The following is a 16,361-nucleotide window of genomic DNA, read 5'->3' as shown; positions in this document are numbered from 1 at the left end:
TCAGGAATATGAAGTGTTACTAAGGTAAAAAACCTCCTGATGGCAGCTTCCCTTTCCCTCCGCAGATCCCCCCTTCTAATTATCTGAGCCAAATCTTGATCCAGCGATATGCATGAGATCAGCGGCTCTCCCGGGTCTCTCTCCTTTATTGGCTCACACATCAATGGGAGCCATTGGCTCCTGCTGCTCTCGATCACAACCAGTGAGAATAGAGCAGGGGTGGGGCCAGGCTGCACTCTCAGTGAATGGACAGAGACTATGGCTCGGGAGAGAACCTGCTACAGTTCCGCCATAGCATTAGGCTTTCTATGGTGGGCGGAGGCAGGAGCACTGGGGGGGACCCGAAAAGAAGGTGGGATTAGGCTTTCTTTTGGCATGATTGTTATACAACAAATTACTTTATTTTCTAAGAAAACCATAAAAAAAAGACCAATATAATCTTTTTTTTTTTTTTTTTTTTTATTATTATATAGGTATAAGTGTTTTATATTTTTTTGCAACCCTGCTAAATATTCACAACAAACTGTTCTATTGTCTAATAGTCAAGCTTTAATCGTTTAGCAATTTTCAGAATGTTGCATCCGTCCGGCATGTTACGGTTTTCGACTTTCCAATGTTGGTTAAATCCTATTTCTGTCCCTTTTTATGTGAGTGATGTCAGCCATACACAGTTCGAATTTCAAAAGAATTTTCTTTTCGAAAATTGTATCTAAGAATTTTCGTACTAATTTCGCACCATTTCTGCATCAACAGCCGATTTTCGTGCGGCAATCAAATTTGAGGAATCGGACATGTTAGTTTGTTTTTCAAAAAATTTCCATTTTCTAATCAATGATGGGAGAATCGGGCAAGAAAAAAAATGCGCATGTGCAAGAAAAGAAAATTTACGGAGAGAAAAGAAGATTCCCAGCCACAAACTCTTTTCTGTAGCAACATGGAGCGAGATTGAAGGCTTGGTTGGCCGAATCTCAAAAATCAATGGTGGCATCATCGGAACCACAAAAAAAAACGATCTTTCTGATTTTGAAAAGAAAATTTGTTCGAAATTCGACCGTGTATGGCCTGCATTAATCAAGCTGCTTAATAGTTACACATTTTAGGGTTTCCGATAACCTTAAGGAAGATCTCCCCGCTGTCATATATCATAATATGGGAAGGTCCTGGGGCTGTAGATACAGTGTAATATAGGCCAGAGTAAAAGATCTGCTGTGCTCTTCTTCCTTTTTTTTTTTTTTTTGTTTAATCGGAGGATGCTTGGAGAATCTACAGTGGCAGACCTTCATTGTGAGGCTGAGTGTCTCTCCTCTAATGTCTGATGAGAAATTTGGAGGCCATTTATATGCTGATGAGGCTGCTTCTCTGCATCAAGTGGATGTTTGGGGTCCTGTCATGTTTTCACCTGCTGCATGCTTTGCTGAATCTCTCCTGGGGGGGGGGGGCCCTCCAGCTGTCATATGTGGGGGGGAGGAAATGAGGGCAAAGGGGTCTGCGGTGGGAGGGGATGGGACCCTCTGGCACGTGGCTGGCTCAGCTGCTCCTCTTGACCTAATGAATTGAACAAGTGCTATATCCCCTTGGGGATGGCCAATGTCAGCGGCGAAGACTGATGTGTCATGACGCGTGCCGCACATTGTCTGCAGCTGCCTCGTTATCTGGCTGTTTAACGATGGCTGATAATGACCAACCAGCAGGTCTCTTACCAGCACCAGATCCCTGTGTCAGTATGTGACCACCAGCCGCTTCTCTTCCTCTACAACAGGTGTCACCTCTGTCTATTCATTGCTGATAAATATAATATAGCCAAATCAGTGTTTCTAATAATCTAGAAACAATATGGTTGTGTTTTTGTCTGACTAGTGTGTACAGACACGGTCATGATATGGATGCGGTAAGACCTGTGCATAATCAGTATGGAGATGGATTGGTATGGCAGGGTGGCTTATGGGTACACATGCAGTATGATGGTATAGGTAAGTACAGCAGCTGACGGCTACACATAAGGTATACTTATGGTATAGGTCAGCAGGTTAGCTGATGGGTAAACACCCAGTATGATGGTATAGATCAGCATTGTATATGATGGGTACACACGCAGTATGAAGATGGTATAGGTCAGCATTGTAGATGATGATTTCACATGCAGTATGATGGGTACACACACGGTATATAGATGGTATAGGTCAGCATGGTAGATGATGGGTACACGCACAGTATGGAGACATATAGGTCATCGTGGTAGATGGGTACACGCCGCATGATTATGGTATAGGTTAGCATGGTAGATGGGTACACACACAATATAGAGATGGTATAGGTCAGTATGGTAGATGATAGGCACGCACAGTATGGAGATATATAGGTCATCGTGGTAGATGGGTACACATAGTATGATGATGATATAGGTCATCATGGTAGATGGGTACACACAGTATGGAGATATATAGGTCAGCATAGTAGATGGGTTCACACGTAGTATGGTGATGGTATAGGTCAACGTGATAGATGGGTGCACACACAGTGTGATGATGGTATAGATCAGTCTCCTCACGTATTACTATTTTACTATCGAATATATCAGTCTGGATGTCGCACCACTTCCTCAAACTTAATCTATCCAAAACTGAATTTATAATTTTTCCTCCCCCATGTGCCTCTTCCCCTGATCTCTCTGTCAAAATTGATGGCACAACTATCAGCCCATCCCCACATGCCAAGGTTCTAGGTGTAGTCCTGGACTCTGAACTCTTCTTTAAGCCCCCATGTCCAATCGCTGTCCAAATCTTGCCGCCTCAAGCTCCGGAACATCTCCAAAGTACGCCCCTTTTCTAACCAATGACACAACAAAGCTCTTCATTCACTCCCTGGTCATCTCTCGTCTCGATTACTGCAACTCCCTCCTCATTGGCTTACCTCTGCATACTCTATCCCCCCTTTAGGCCATCATGAATGCTGCTGCCAGACTCATCCACCTTACCAACCGCTCTGTCTCTGCTTCTTCTCTCTGTCAATCCCTCCATTGGCTTCCACTCGCACAACAAATTAAATTCAAAATACTAACTACCTACAAAGCCATCCACAACTGTGCCCCCTGGCTACATCACTGACCTAGTCTCAAAATACCAACCTAATCATTCTCTTCGTTCTTCTCAACACCACCTGCTCTCATCACCTCCTCCCATGCTCGTCTCCAGGACTTTTCCAGACCCCCTCCAAGCCTATGGAACTCCTTACCCCAATCTGTCCATCTATCTCCTACTCTATTAACTTTTAGATGATCCCTGAAAACCCTCCTCTTCAGAGAAGCCTACCCTACCCACACCTAACTTTATTTTCATTTTGTCCATCTGATCACCCCCCACAGCTATTGCCCTTTTGTCCCTTCTAGATTGTAAGCTCTAACAAGCAGGGCCCTCTGATCCCTCCTGTATTGTATTGTAATTGTACTGTCTGCCCTGATGTTGTAAAGTGCCGTGTAAACTGTTGGCGCTATAATCCTGTATAATAATAATGGGTGTACACACAGTATGGAGATGTATAGGTCAGCACAGTAGATGGGTACACGCGCAGTATGGTGATGGTATAAGTCAGCATGGTAGTTGAGTAGACCTGCGGTACGGTAATGATATAGATCAGTATGGCAGCTGATGAGTGTATACACAGTATAAGGATTGTAAAGGTCCATATGGCAGCTGGTGGATATATGGACATACAGTATGGTGGTGTAGGTTAGCATGAAAGCTGGGGGGTACACACCTGGTATGGTGATGGTGTAGATCAGTAATGTGATATTGTGGTTGATGGGTACATGCAGTATGGTGAGTTTGCGTGTCATTCCCACTCTCGTGTAAATCGAGTTTTTCACGCGGTGTTTCTCGCGGTTTGGTCAGTGGCACAGGTCCCGTTATTAGGAATCTATTAATAGGGCCACTTGCTGATAAAAGTGGATCTTCAGCAGCTTTAGTAAAACAAACATTTCCATAAGTAAATGAAGAATTCATTGGCGTCTTGTGGCTGTTTAATAAATGAATTGTGACTGATTACCTATTAATATGGACGCCTCAGGAATTCACCCGGGGGACGCGGAGCAGTGAAATAGAGAGGGTCTCGTCCCCCTGGGAAATCACTTCCTCATGTCTGCAGCTTAAATATCTCGCTCAACTATCAATAAGGAGGTAATTGAATTTTGAGCACAAACATGATGCCCGATGGATGACAGAGAGGAGGGGAGGGGTCTCTGCGGGACCATTTACCCCCCCTCCTTCTCCCCCCTCACCAGGGCTCTTCATGGAAGATAGATGCTTAATCCATGAAATAGAGATTAGGCTGAGAAGAGGGAGCCTCCACATGCCTCCCCTCTGTCCCCTCGCTCCTCCGTACAGGCTGGCCTGCAGACACCACAGCGTGTGATGTAAGGTTCCTGGGTCATGTATGGGGGAATTCTGGTTTAGAAAGAGACCCCTTTGATTTTTTTTTTTTTCTGCGCTGAAGGCGTAACATTTCCGTCCTTCTCATTTGCCCCATCAGCATTTTCTCTAAGATTTATTTCTGAGAATCCCTGAAATAAGTACTGTCTGTGTTGCCCATGGCAATCAGGTTCATTTTGGGGAATGAAAGGAGGCTGCTGTTGGGGGTACATGGCTCTTTCAGTCTAGTTTCTAATCCATAGGTGTGTATGCAGCAAGAAACGCCGGTCCCTACACCATTGACACCTCAGAGGGGACCTACCTTTTTGCTTTCTTGGTATTGGAGTGATGAGAAATTCTGCTGTTGATACCAATGCAAGCTACTGCTCTACTGTACTTCTTCTGGCAGTTACTTACCTGCCTCTTACTGTGCATAGCTGTGACATGTGTATGTTGTGTAGCAGGCAGGTGTCTCGAGCTCACGCGTGTAGCGGGCAGGTGTCTCGGGCTCACGCGTGTAGCGGGCAGGTGTCTCGGGCTCACGCGTGTAGCGGGCAGGTGTCTCGGGGGGGGGGGGGGGGGGGTCACGCGTGTAGCGGGCAGGTGTCTCGGGGGGTCACGCGTGTAGCGGGCAGGTGTTCTACACACATGCGGAGCAAGCCGCGTGCCACGCAACTGTCTCATCACACGTGTAGGATACGGCTTTCTTGGTGCACATTTGTGGAACAGTCTCAGCGCACATGTGTAGAATGGAGCGGCTTTCTCCACCTCCACCCGACCCCCCCCCCCCCCATCATCCTTGCTGTAGCCCCCTGGCTGTTAATTTAGTAATTATCCTCCAGCGTGCTGGCTGCTCTGATTATTTTGTTATTGGAAGAGACAGGACTAAGTAGAATTAATCAATCTAAATGCAATTAGCATCATGTTAACCCAGTGATGGACATCTCAAGGTGAGGCCACCAGCGCCTTCTTCTTATTAGCATTCACATCACTCACCCCATCCTGAATTACATTCAAACCAGATTTTTTTTTGTTTTTTTTTTTTGTTTAAAGCTCTGTCACGAACTGTGCTGGAGCTTGCATCTTTCTTCACACTTTTCCAAGTGTTCTGTGTGCGTCACTATCCCGAGTGTAGTGTGTGTGTGTGTGTGTGTGTGTGTGACACTATACTAAGTGTATGGTTTGTTTGTTACACTAACCTGAGTGTAAACCTGTATGTGCATATGCAAGACCTTATCCTAAGTGTACTGTGTATGTGATACCATGCCAAATGTTGTGTGTGCGCCACTATGCAGAGTGTAGTGTGTGTGTGTGTGTGTGTGTGTGTGTGTGTGTGTGTTAAACCCATGTGTAACCTGTATGTGTATATATGAGATACTATGCCTAGTGTATTTGTGTTATACACATACAGGTTACTCTCAGTTTAGTGTATGTGTGACACTATGCTGAGTGTAGTGTGTGTTGCTCTCCCTAGTGTAGCACATGTGATCCTGTCCTGAGTGTATTTTGTGTCACACTTGTGGATGTTGTAGGTTTAGGTTGTTGAATATAACTTGCGATCAGGTGGGAATGAGGGTGGAGGGCGCATAGCCATATTTCATCTCTCGCCGTACACAACGCTCCTCCCTAGTCTGATGGGATTTGGGGAGCAGCATGTGTGAATTTGTTTTACCACTCAGAAATGAACAGATGTTGGTATAAATTACCACTGTGTCTGACGTCTTGCAAATTAAAAGCACGCTCGGCATTACTAAACAATCTGCGGGAAGAACAGTGCAGAGAGTCAAGGGTTGTATACAGTGAGAAGTGTATCAACTCAACCTCAAAAATACAAATTGGGGGGGGGGGGGCATCAGCGAATGCTTTCACACATGTACTTTGTGGCTGCCCCTTCTTCCATCTCCACTCTGCTTTACTCTACCTTACTCCAGTTGACCTTACATTGCCCCCTTCTCTTCCGCTCTGCTTATCGGCACCCTATTCTGCCCTCTCCTCCTCCTTTCTCCCCTCCTCTCCTCTTCCCTTTTACTCTCCTTCTCCTGCTCTCGTCCCGCTCTCCCTCTCCTCTACTCCTCCTTCTCTCCTTCTTCCTCTCCCCCCCCCCCCCCATCTCCTCTTTTTTTTTTTTGTGTTCCACTCTAATCTGCCTCCTTCTCTTTCTCCTCTCTTCTCCATCTCAAGTTTTTTTTTTTTTTTTTTTTTTTTTTTTTTTCCCCCCCACACTAATCTGCTACACTCCACCTTAATCTGCTTCTTTTCTTCCACTACTTTCTACTACACATCACTCTACTCTGCTCTCTTGCACTTCTATCTTCTACTCTACCCTCTCCCATTCTGCCCTGCTCCACTCAACCCTAATTTTCTTTGCTCTTCCTTCTCCTCTGCTGCACTCTTTACCTCTACTTGACTCTCTCCTTTCCTTCTCTGCTTTACTCCTCCTTACCCTGGTTACTCCGCTTTTATTATTCCTCTTCTCCTGTCCTACTCGGCTCCCCTCAGGGCTGGTGCAAGGATTTTTAATACCCTAGGCAAAACCACATTTTGCTGCGCCCTTGGTTTCACCCCTGACTTCACACCTTTTCACTCTGCCCATGTATATGGTGCAGGTGGCGGGTTGGAGACTTCTGCGGCGGCTCTCCACCTTTTTCTTCAGCCGTGGTCCGCAAGCCCACACTACTGCCTCTAGACACGGCCTTAAGACAAATAATGGCTGCACTGGCTCGCTTCCTCACGCCAGTCATGGTCCACAGGTATAAAGACAGACTAGGGCAGTATAGGGACAGGCTAGCAGCAGTGCAGTACAAAAGGGTATTTCCCAACTAGTACCAGCCCTTAACGGTTTTATACTGCATTGCTGCAATAGTATTCACATGTGTATGTTCCCAGGTTGTTTTCTTCCCGTGTACTTTTCCAGGCATCTTCTGGGTCCACAGGCTGGGGCTGCCAATCTTCCATGACTACATGTTCCATGATGCTCCCCTAGTCACTTCTGATTGGCCCTCCTCTGTGGCCAATGGGGAGAGAAAAAGAGCAGGCAGAAAACTGGCGTGAGCCGTTCTCTCTTCCACACTGCTGACAGGAGAAAGGGGGGGTGCAAGCAGGGGGAAAACATTCTTACATCCCGCAATGTGCCTCTCCTCTGTGTCATAGTGCACTGCCTGAGATTTCTGGTGAACCGAACAGGGGAAAAGAACCCACCGTGCTGTCACCGCTTCACTCTTGGGTGGTGCACCCTATTGAGGTGCCTTTGGGTAGCGCCAGCCCTGGCTCCACTTCACCCCGCTATGACCTCTCCTGTCTTGATATGTTACACTCCTCCAACCTTTTCTGCCTCCTTTTTTTTTGTTCTGCCTATTTTACCCTACCCTTCTCCTTTTCTTGCTATACTTCACTCCACCCTGCGGTCTCCTCTTCTGCTCTGCTCCACGCCATCCCCATCTGTCCTCTACTTTCTTTTTTGTTTTGTTTTTTTCTCTCCTTTTCTCTTCAGATCTGCTCCACTCTTCCCAACTACATTCTCCTCTCCTCCAACTACTGTCAGTAATACATTGATATAGAATGTGTGCCCCCTGGGTAATTTATACATGTACAGTATCACACCAAAGTGAGTACTATACACACCACGTATTTTCTTATCTTTATATCTGACAACACTGAAGAAATTACACTTTGCTACAATGTAAAGTAGTGAGTGTACAGCTTGTATAACAGTGTAAATTTGCTGTCCCCTCAAAATAACAACACACAGCCATTAATGTCTAAACCGCTAGCAACAAAAGTGAGTACACCCCTAAGTGAATATGTCCAAATTGGGCTCAAAGTGTCAATATTTTGTGTGGCCACCATTTTATTGCAGCACTGCCTTAATCCTCTTGGGCATGGAGCTCACCAGAGCTTCACAGGTTGCCACTGGAGTCCTCTTCCACTCCTCCATGATGACATCACAGAGCTGGTGGATGTTAGAGACCTTGCGCTCTTCCACCTTTCTTTTGAGGATGCCCCACAGATGCTCAATAGGGTTTAGGTCTGGAGACCTGCTTGGCCAGTCCATCACCTTTACTCTCAGCTTCTTCTTTAGCTAGGCCGTGGTCCTCTTGGAGGTGTGTTTGGGCTCGTTGTCTTGTTCGAATACTGCCCTGTGGCCCAGTCTCCAAAGGGAGGGTATCATGCTTTGCTTTAGTATGTCACAATTCATTGAGGGAACCATGAATGCCAACATGTACTGTAGCTCCCCAGTGCCAGCAGCACTCATGCAGCCCCAGACCATGACACTCCCACCACCATGCTTGACTGTAGGCAATACACACGTGTCTTTGTACTCCTCAACTGGTTGCCGCCACACACGCTTGACAACATCTGAACCAAATAAGTTTATCTTGATCTCATCAGACCACAGGACATGGTTCCAGTAATCCATGTCCTTAGTCTACTTGTCTTCAGTAAACTGCTGGCTTTCTTGTGTGTCATCATTTAGGAGAGTCTTCTTTCTGGGACAACAGCCATGCAGACCAATTTTGGTGCGGCGTATGGTCTGCTCACTGACAGACTGATCCCTCCCCATCCCTTCAACCTCTGCAGCAATGCTGGCAGCACTCATACGTCAATTTCCCAAAGACAACTCTGGATATGATGCTGAGCACGTGCACTCAACTTCTTTGGTTGACCATGGCGAGTCCTGTTCTGAGTGAAACCTGTCCTGGTAAACCCCTGTATGGTCTTGGCCACTGTGCTGCAGCTCAGTTTTGGGGTCGTCTTATCTTCTTATAGCCTAGGCCATCTTTATGTAGAGAAACAATTATTTTTTTCAGATCCTCAGAGTTCTTTGCCATGAGGTGCCATGTTGAACTTCCAGTGACCAGTATGAGAAAGTGAGAGTGATAACACCAAATTTACCACACCTGCTCCCCATTCACACCTGAGACATTGTAACACTAAGGAGTCACATGACACCGGGGAGGGAAAATTGCTAATTGGGCCCATTAGGGGTGTAATCACTTTGGTTGCCAGCGATTTAGAAATGAATGGCTGTGTGTTATCTTGAGGGGACAGCAAACTTACACTGTTATACAATCTGTACACTCACTACTTTACATTGTAGCAAAGTGTCATTTCTTCAGTGTTGTCACATGAAAAGATAGAATAAAATATTTTCAAAAATGTGAGGGGTGTACTCACTTTTGTGAGATCCTGTATGCGATATCTTTGAGCTGGAAAAAATTTGGTAGAGATTACTCAGTTTTGTATTATTTACTTATATTCTCTCCCTGTCCTAATTCATAAATTAAGTCAATGGCGACTCCTGAATTGCAAGAAAAAAAATAAAAATACTTTGACAGTTTTACCCTCTTTCAGCTTGGATACTGTCCCCAATATCAGCCCTGTGTTTAGGCAGATTGACCAGCCTCTATGGCTGTCTTATAGCCTGACACACAGGCTGTATTCATTAATGATATAGAGCAGGGGTAGGCAACCTTAGAGAGCTGGAGATCTACTTGAACAACACTGATGGAAGTCAAAGATCACCAGGCACAGTGTCCTGTTAGGGCCCCCCCCCCCCCCCCCCCACCTTCCGCAGCATACCCGGAAGGCCTGAGTGACCAGCCAGCAAGTCCGCCGGCTGGCCAGAGACCCGAACAATGCCAGAATCAACTATGATCAGGTCTTGGATCTAGTAACACGGAAGCAATGTCATAACATCGCTTCCGGTTTATGGAAGCCTTTAACATAAAAAAAAAAAAATTCCAGCATTCAAAACTGCAAGACTTGGCTATTTTAAATGCTTTTAAGTGCAAAGGAAGGATTTGGGGTCTCGTAGACTCCCGATCCCTCCATAAAGAGTACCTGTCGCTGCCCATTACTGTCACAAGGGATGTTTACATTTCTTGTGACCGCAATAAAAGCGAGTCAAAATAAATAAAATGAAAATAAAAGAAGAAAAATTTAAAGCGCCCAATCCCCTCCATGCTCTCACGCAAAGTGAACGCATACGTGAGTCACGCCACCAAATGTAAACAGTGTTCAAACTACACATATGAAGTATCACAACGAACGTTAGAGCGAGAGCAATAATTCTAGCAAAAGACTTCCTCTGTAACACTAAACTGATAACCTGTAGAAATTTTGAAAGCGCCGCCTATGGAGATTTTTAAGTAACGTAGTTTGTCACAATTCCACGAGTGTATTTTTAAAGTATGACATGTTGGGTATCTATTTACTCACATAACATCATCTTTCACATTCTACAAAAAAATTGTGCTAACTTTACGTTTTTTTTTTTTATTCATGAATTGTATTTCTTCCCAAAAAATTGCATTTGAAAGATCGATGCGCAAATACAGTGTAATTAATGTTTGGGGGTTCTAAGTAATTTTCAAGAAAAAAAAAATAATGCTGGTTTTAACTTGTAAGCAACAAGTGTCGTAAAAAGGCTTAGGGCAGTGATGGCGAACCTTGGCACCCCAGATGTTTTGGAACTACATTTCCCATGATGCTCATGCACTCTGCAGTGTAGCTGAGCATCATGGGAAATGTAGTTCCAAAACATCTGGGGTGCCAAGGTTCGCCATCACTGGCTTAGGGGGTTAAAGAGGAAGTAAACCCTTACAAACCACTTTGACCTACAGGTAAGCCTAGATTAAGGCTTACCTGTAGGTCCAAGAAATATCTCCTAAACCTATATGGTTTAGGAGATATTTGCCCGAAAATGGGCACCGCTGTCTACGGCGCATGTGCCGTAGACAGCGGCGCGCAGGCGCACTAAACGCGGCAGTTCCAAGAATGGAGCTGCCGCATTTGTCGACTCCTGTGCGCATGCGTGGGAGTGACGTCATCGCGGCTTTGCCGAATGACAGCGGCGGAGCTGCGAGACGCCACTCCCGTGCGCATGCGCGGGAGTGACGTCATCGCGGCTTCGCCGCTGTCATTCGGCGGAGCTGCGAGACGCCACAAGCAAGATGGATGCGGCGGACTAAAGGGGACAGTGGCGACTTCGCTGGCTCCTGTGTCAGGTAAGTGACACATAATGGGCTACTATGCGATGCATAGTAGTCCATTATGCTTTACCTTTGCAGGGAATAAAAGAGGAAGTAAACTCATCATGGTTTACTTCCTCTTTAAAGTGGCTGTAAACCCTCCTTCCTGACTTTTACCTATAGTTAAGTCTAGAATAAGACTTGCCTATAGGTAGAGGAAATATCTCCTAAACGTGCACCGTTTAGAAAATATTTTCCTTGTGCGCAGATGTCATCGGCGCATGCGCTGTGAAGAAACGGACCTCCCTGCAGTTTCTTCCCCAGCGCGTGCCGTGACTGACTGCTCCCGCACGCATGCGCGGGAGTGACTTCACGCGGCGGCGGCCAGTCACAGAGCTGGAGTCTGTGGCCCGGAAGGAAGAGGGGTGAAGATGGACGCGGCCTGCACAGGGGACAGTGCGGGATTCGTTTGCAGGTAAGTGTCACATAATGAGCTAGTATGTGATGCACACTAACCCATTATGCTTTTAATTTGCAGGGGGCAAAAGAGGAAGTAAAACCCATCAGGGTTTACTTCCTCTTTAAAATTGTCTCTTTACTCATTGGCTTCCCTTTTTAAAGTAAAATTCAGACCCACCGCAGGACATTCTTTAGTAGTGTATCCAATACCCTCCCAGTAGATGACTTCCATAACTAACACTGACTTTTGTCTTTTCCAGCCCGTGAAATGACCCGAGGAAAGTTTCTGAATATTCTGGAGAAGGCCAAGAAGTAGATTTTTTGGGACAGATGGCGGGTTTGAGCTGCCCACAATTCATTGTGGCTGTTTGGCAGTCATTCTTAATTTTGAGACTTGTGTCTTCAGCATTGGGTGGTACTGAATTTACAATATGGGCTCCTGTATGTGATCACCTGTCCTTCATTTAGGAGTCGGCGCCTGTGCAGTCATTCTGCTGCAAAACTTGTTTAAACAAATAAAAGCCAATGATTTGTTAGAATTGTGAGTGGTGTGCTGACTATATTAAGTGATATAAAGGAAATAGAGTACATGTATGTTCTTCAGTAATGATTGCTATTGATAACAAAGTATGCACTGCATAATGGTGACAGTTGATCCTTCTGTAGGCAGAAAAGATCCCAAGTGCCTCACATCCACCAAAGCCCACAGTGTCTATAGTAAAATCAGCCTCAAGCCATGTCCAACACATTTCACCCCACCCATGAGGCTTCGCCATGACCTCCATTACTAAGCCCTGTGGGCAGGGTGAAATGCATCGGAGTATGGCCTGGACTGAGCTTGACCTAAGGCTGCTTTTACTATAGGCTTTGCTGGAGGTGCAGCACTTCTGATCTTTTCTTTCTAAATGTTTACAAATTGAGCCGAGATGAGCGCTTCTTCAGTTTGCATGCTTTAGCGGGAGTCACTGAGCCTGCACCGATAAGGAGCCCAAAGTGGTACCCCCAAGCTATGATTTTGGTTTGCAGTTGATCTTATTAATGGTCATAAGGGACATCCTCCTAGTAGAGGTACATTGAATAGTGGTGATGGCAGACCCCTCCTATTCATAATAAAGCACATATTCAACAAGTGATGGGGGATCCCTCCTAGTAATAGATTGCAACCTATATTATCAAAAGTATTGTGACGCTTGCCTTTACACATACATGAACTTTAATGGCATCCCGGCCTTAATCTGTAGGGTTCAATATTGAGTTGCTCCATCCTTTGCAGCTATAACAGTTCCAACTCTTCTGGGAAGAATGTCCACAAGGTTTAGGAGTGTGTGTATGGGAATGTTTGACCATTCTTCCAGAAGCGCATTTGTGAGGTCAGGCACTGATGTTGGATGAGAAGGCCTGGCTTGCAGTCACTGCTCTAATTCATCCTAAAGGTATTCTATCTGGCCGAGGTGCAGGCCAGTCAAGTTCCTCCACCCTAAACGCACTCATCCATGTCTTTGTGGACCTTGCTTTGTGCACTGGTCCAAATCATTTGGTGGAGGGGGGATTATGGTGTGGGGTTTTTTCAGGGCTTGGACTTGGCCCCTTAGTTCCAGTGAAGGGAACTCTTAAGGTGTCAGCATACCAAGAAGTTTTGACAATTTCATGTTCCCAACTTTGTGGGAACAGTTTGAGAATGGCCCCTTCCTGTTCCAACATGACTGCGCACCAGTGCACAAAGCAAGGTCCTTAAAGAACACGGATCAGCAAGTTTGGGGTGGAGGAACTTGACTGGCGTGCACGGAGTCCTGACCTCAACCCAATAGAACACCTTTGGGATGAATTCGAGCAGAGACTGCAAGCCAGGCCTTCTTGACCAACTTCAGTGCCTGACCTCACAAATGAGCTTTTGGAAGAATGGTCAAACATTCCCATGGACACACTCCTAAACCTTATGGACAGCCTTCCCAGAAGAGTTGAAGCTGTTATAGCTGCAAAGGGTGGCCCAACTCAGTATTGAACCCTATGGAATAAAACTGGAATGCCATTAAAGTTCATGTGCGTGTAAAGGCAGGTGTCCCAATACTTTTAACAATATAGTGCAATGATGGTGAACCTTGTCGCCCCAGATGTTTTGGAACTACATTTCCCATGATGCTCAACTCCACTGCAGAGTACATGAGCATCATGGGAAATGTAGTTCCAAAACATCTGGGGTGCCAAGGTTCGCCACCATTTCTATAGTGTATATAAAATAACAGTGATAGGGAACCCCAACTATGAACAATAGTGTTGGTGACCCTTCCTATTACCAATAAAATATATATATATATATATATATATATATATATATATAATGGTGATATCAGACCTTTCCTATAATTAATAAAGGATACATTGTATAATAGTAATTTAGGAAGCCTTACTATTAATAATGGAGTAAACCTTGTATATTTATGATAATGAAGCTCTGCTAATTATACATTGTATAATGGTGATGGAATACCCATTCTATTATTAATGAAGCATACATTGTATAATCTTGATAGGGGAACCCTACTAATACTATAATGCAATATATTCTATCGTATTAATATCGTATTTAATAGAGCATACATTGTATATTAGGGATACGAGCCCCTCCCTTTGTTTAAAAAAAAAATATCAGAATTGCTTTATTAAAGGAACATACAGAGAAAAAAACTGAACAAAACCAATTTGACATGGCATTACATAAATACAAGTAGTAGACAAGGGAGCAAATAGAAACATCCATTTACTGGCGGCATCAAGTACTACATCTTGCACACCATGGCGAAAGAGGGTTATGTAGTAGCTCCACACTCCTGGGAGGTCCTCGGTTGCCACACTTTTTCAGATTTCCAAGGGCAACGACGACGAATGTACGTCAATTTTGTAAAGAGGCAGCGCAGCATCAATCATGGCCTCCCAGAATGAAAGAGCAGGGGGCGGACCATTTTCAGATAATCACTTTCTTAGCATAGAAGAATAGATTTCAGATCAATAACTTCCTATGATGGGACCTCCTGAGCGTCATCAGGGATCCTGAGCAGAGCCAATTCCGGAGACCTAGGAACTGACATGTCAAGCCTAAGGTTAACAAGTTCAAAGACATCAGACAAAACGACTTTTATCTTAGAGCACTCCCAAGACATGTGAAAGGAGGCACCCAGCAGAGACCGGGAACGAGGACAGTAAGGATCTCTATCTGGGTACATTTTGCACAGTCTCATTGGGGTAAAGTAAAGACAATGTAAGAATTTGGTTTGTATTAAGTAATCCCTTGAGGAAATGACCAATTTAGGACATTGCTTACGACTCCTCCTAATCCTCTGTTTACGGAGGGCATATCCATCTTCCATAGATCCCACAATCTATCAATTTTTGGGGAGTCAGTAATGAGCAAGGTCCCATACAATCAAAAGAGCGGTTTCTGAAGACCTTCTTACGAAATCAGTTCCTCCACAGGGTCCAGCTGGAGAAGAGGGTGAGTGGGAAATTGAGCTCTGGCAGCGTGATTAATTGAGCATACCTAAAGTACATCCAACCTGCGAAATGAAATGCTTGAGGATAGATCAGCAGCATGCCCTCAGGTATAACCTCCCTTCAAAGATTTGATGCCATAGCATGCCTACACTTGGGGGTCAGGAACCAGTGGAAAGTGAGCTAGACTGGCATTCCCCCAGAGGGGCTGAACAGGGGACCATTGGCATCATGGAAAAATCGATGTCTAGCAGCTGACCAGACCCGCAGTGTTGTCCTAGTCAAGCTCTGTACGCTCGTATAGGCCCCTGCACCTCTATAAACTAGGTTCTGTAGATCTGACAGAGAACCCAAGCAGGCAGCCTCATCCCTCCTATATTTAAGAGCATATCCATTGTATAATAGCGATAGCAGACCCTACTAATAGAATATGAATTGTATGGTAATCACAGTGGACCCCTCCTATTACTAATTGAGTTTTATACATTGTATAATGATGATGGCAAACCTCTCCTGTGGACTATATCGTGATCTCAGACATGTCATCTAATAGGAGGCATTACTGATCTTTGGATGGGGATTGTACATCCATATCTCCATGTTACCCACAATGCAGTATTACATCTTTGTTAATTGCAGCTCCTGTTAATCGGCTCAGATGTGACTCCGATGATGCACATAAAGATGTTTCACCCCCCGCAGCTCTGCCAGGGGCCCACACTCACCACCAGCTGTTCCCCTTAATCTGCACTGTGATCGAGCACAATCTACACAAATCTCCTCATTAAATCCGCCTTACAAGGGGAAATCGCACAAGCCCGTTTCCTGATGTATATCAATTATGCCCGTTGCAGAGAGTTCCAGCCTGAAGGAAGCCATTCCCCAAATGATTTGTAAATGGTTTAAAGTGAACCTGTCACAAAACGGGGCATTTCAGGTTAGGTATATGCAGAATAGGTGAGCTGAGATTGCAACAGTCGCAGTTGATAGATTCAGTTTTATACTGGTAGGTGGGTTTTGTTATATGCAAATCTCCACTTTT

The 16,361-nt window shown here is 45.1% G+C and overlaps 1 protein-coding gene across 1 annotated transcript in view; it reads left to right on the top strand.

The window, feature by feature from the left end:
- Nucleotides 1–12,372, top strand: part of LIN52 (lin-52 DREAM MuvB core complex component) — a 60,064-nt gene extending 47,692 nt beyond the window's left edge. Inside the window, exon 5 of the mRNA XM_077463671.1 lies at nt 12,094–12,372. Within this exon, the coding sequence (XP_077319797.1) occupies nt 12,094–12,149 (56 nt within the window). The 3' untranslated portion in view covers nt 12,150–12,372. The remainder of the gene's footprint in view (nt 1–12,093) is intronic.
- Nucleotides 12,373–16,361: the final 3,989 nt, after the last annotated feature.

This window comes from Lithobates pipiens, unplaced genomic scaffold (genome assembly GCF_037356315.1).
Source record: "Lithobates pipiens isolate NorthernLeopardFrog02 unplaced genomic scaffold, aLitPip1_a1.2 Scaffold_30, whole genome shotgun sequence".
Classification (NCBI taxonomy): Eukaryota; Metazoa; Chordata; class Amphibia; order Anura; family Ranidae; genus Lithobates; species Lithobates pipiens.
Note: the sequence above shows the minus strand (reverse complement) of the source record. Positions and strands in the feature narration are given on the sequence as shown.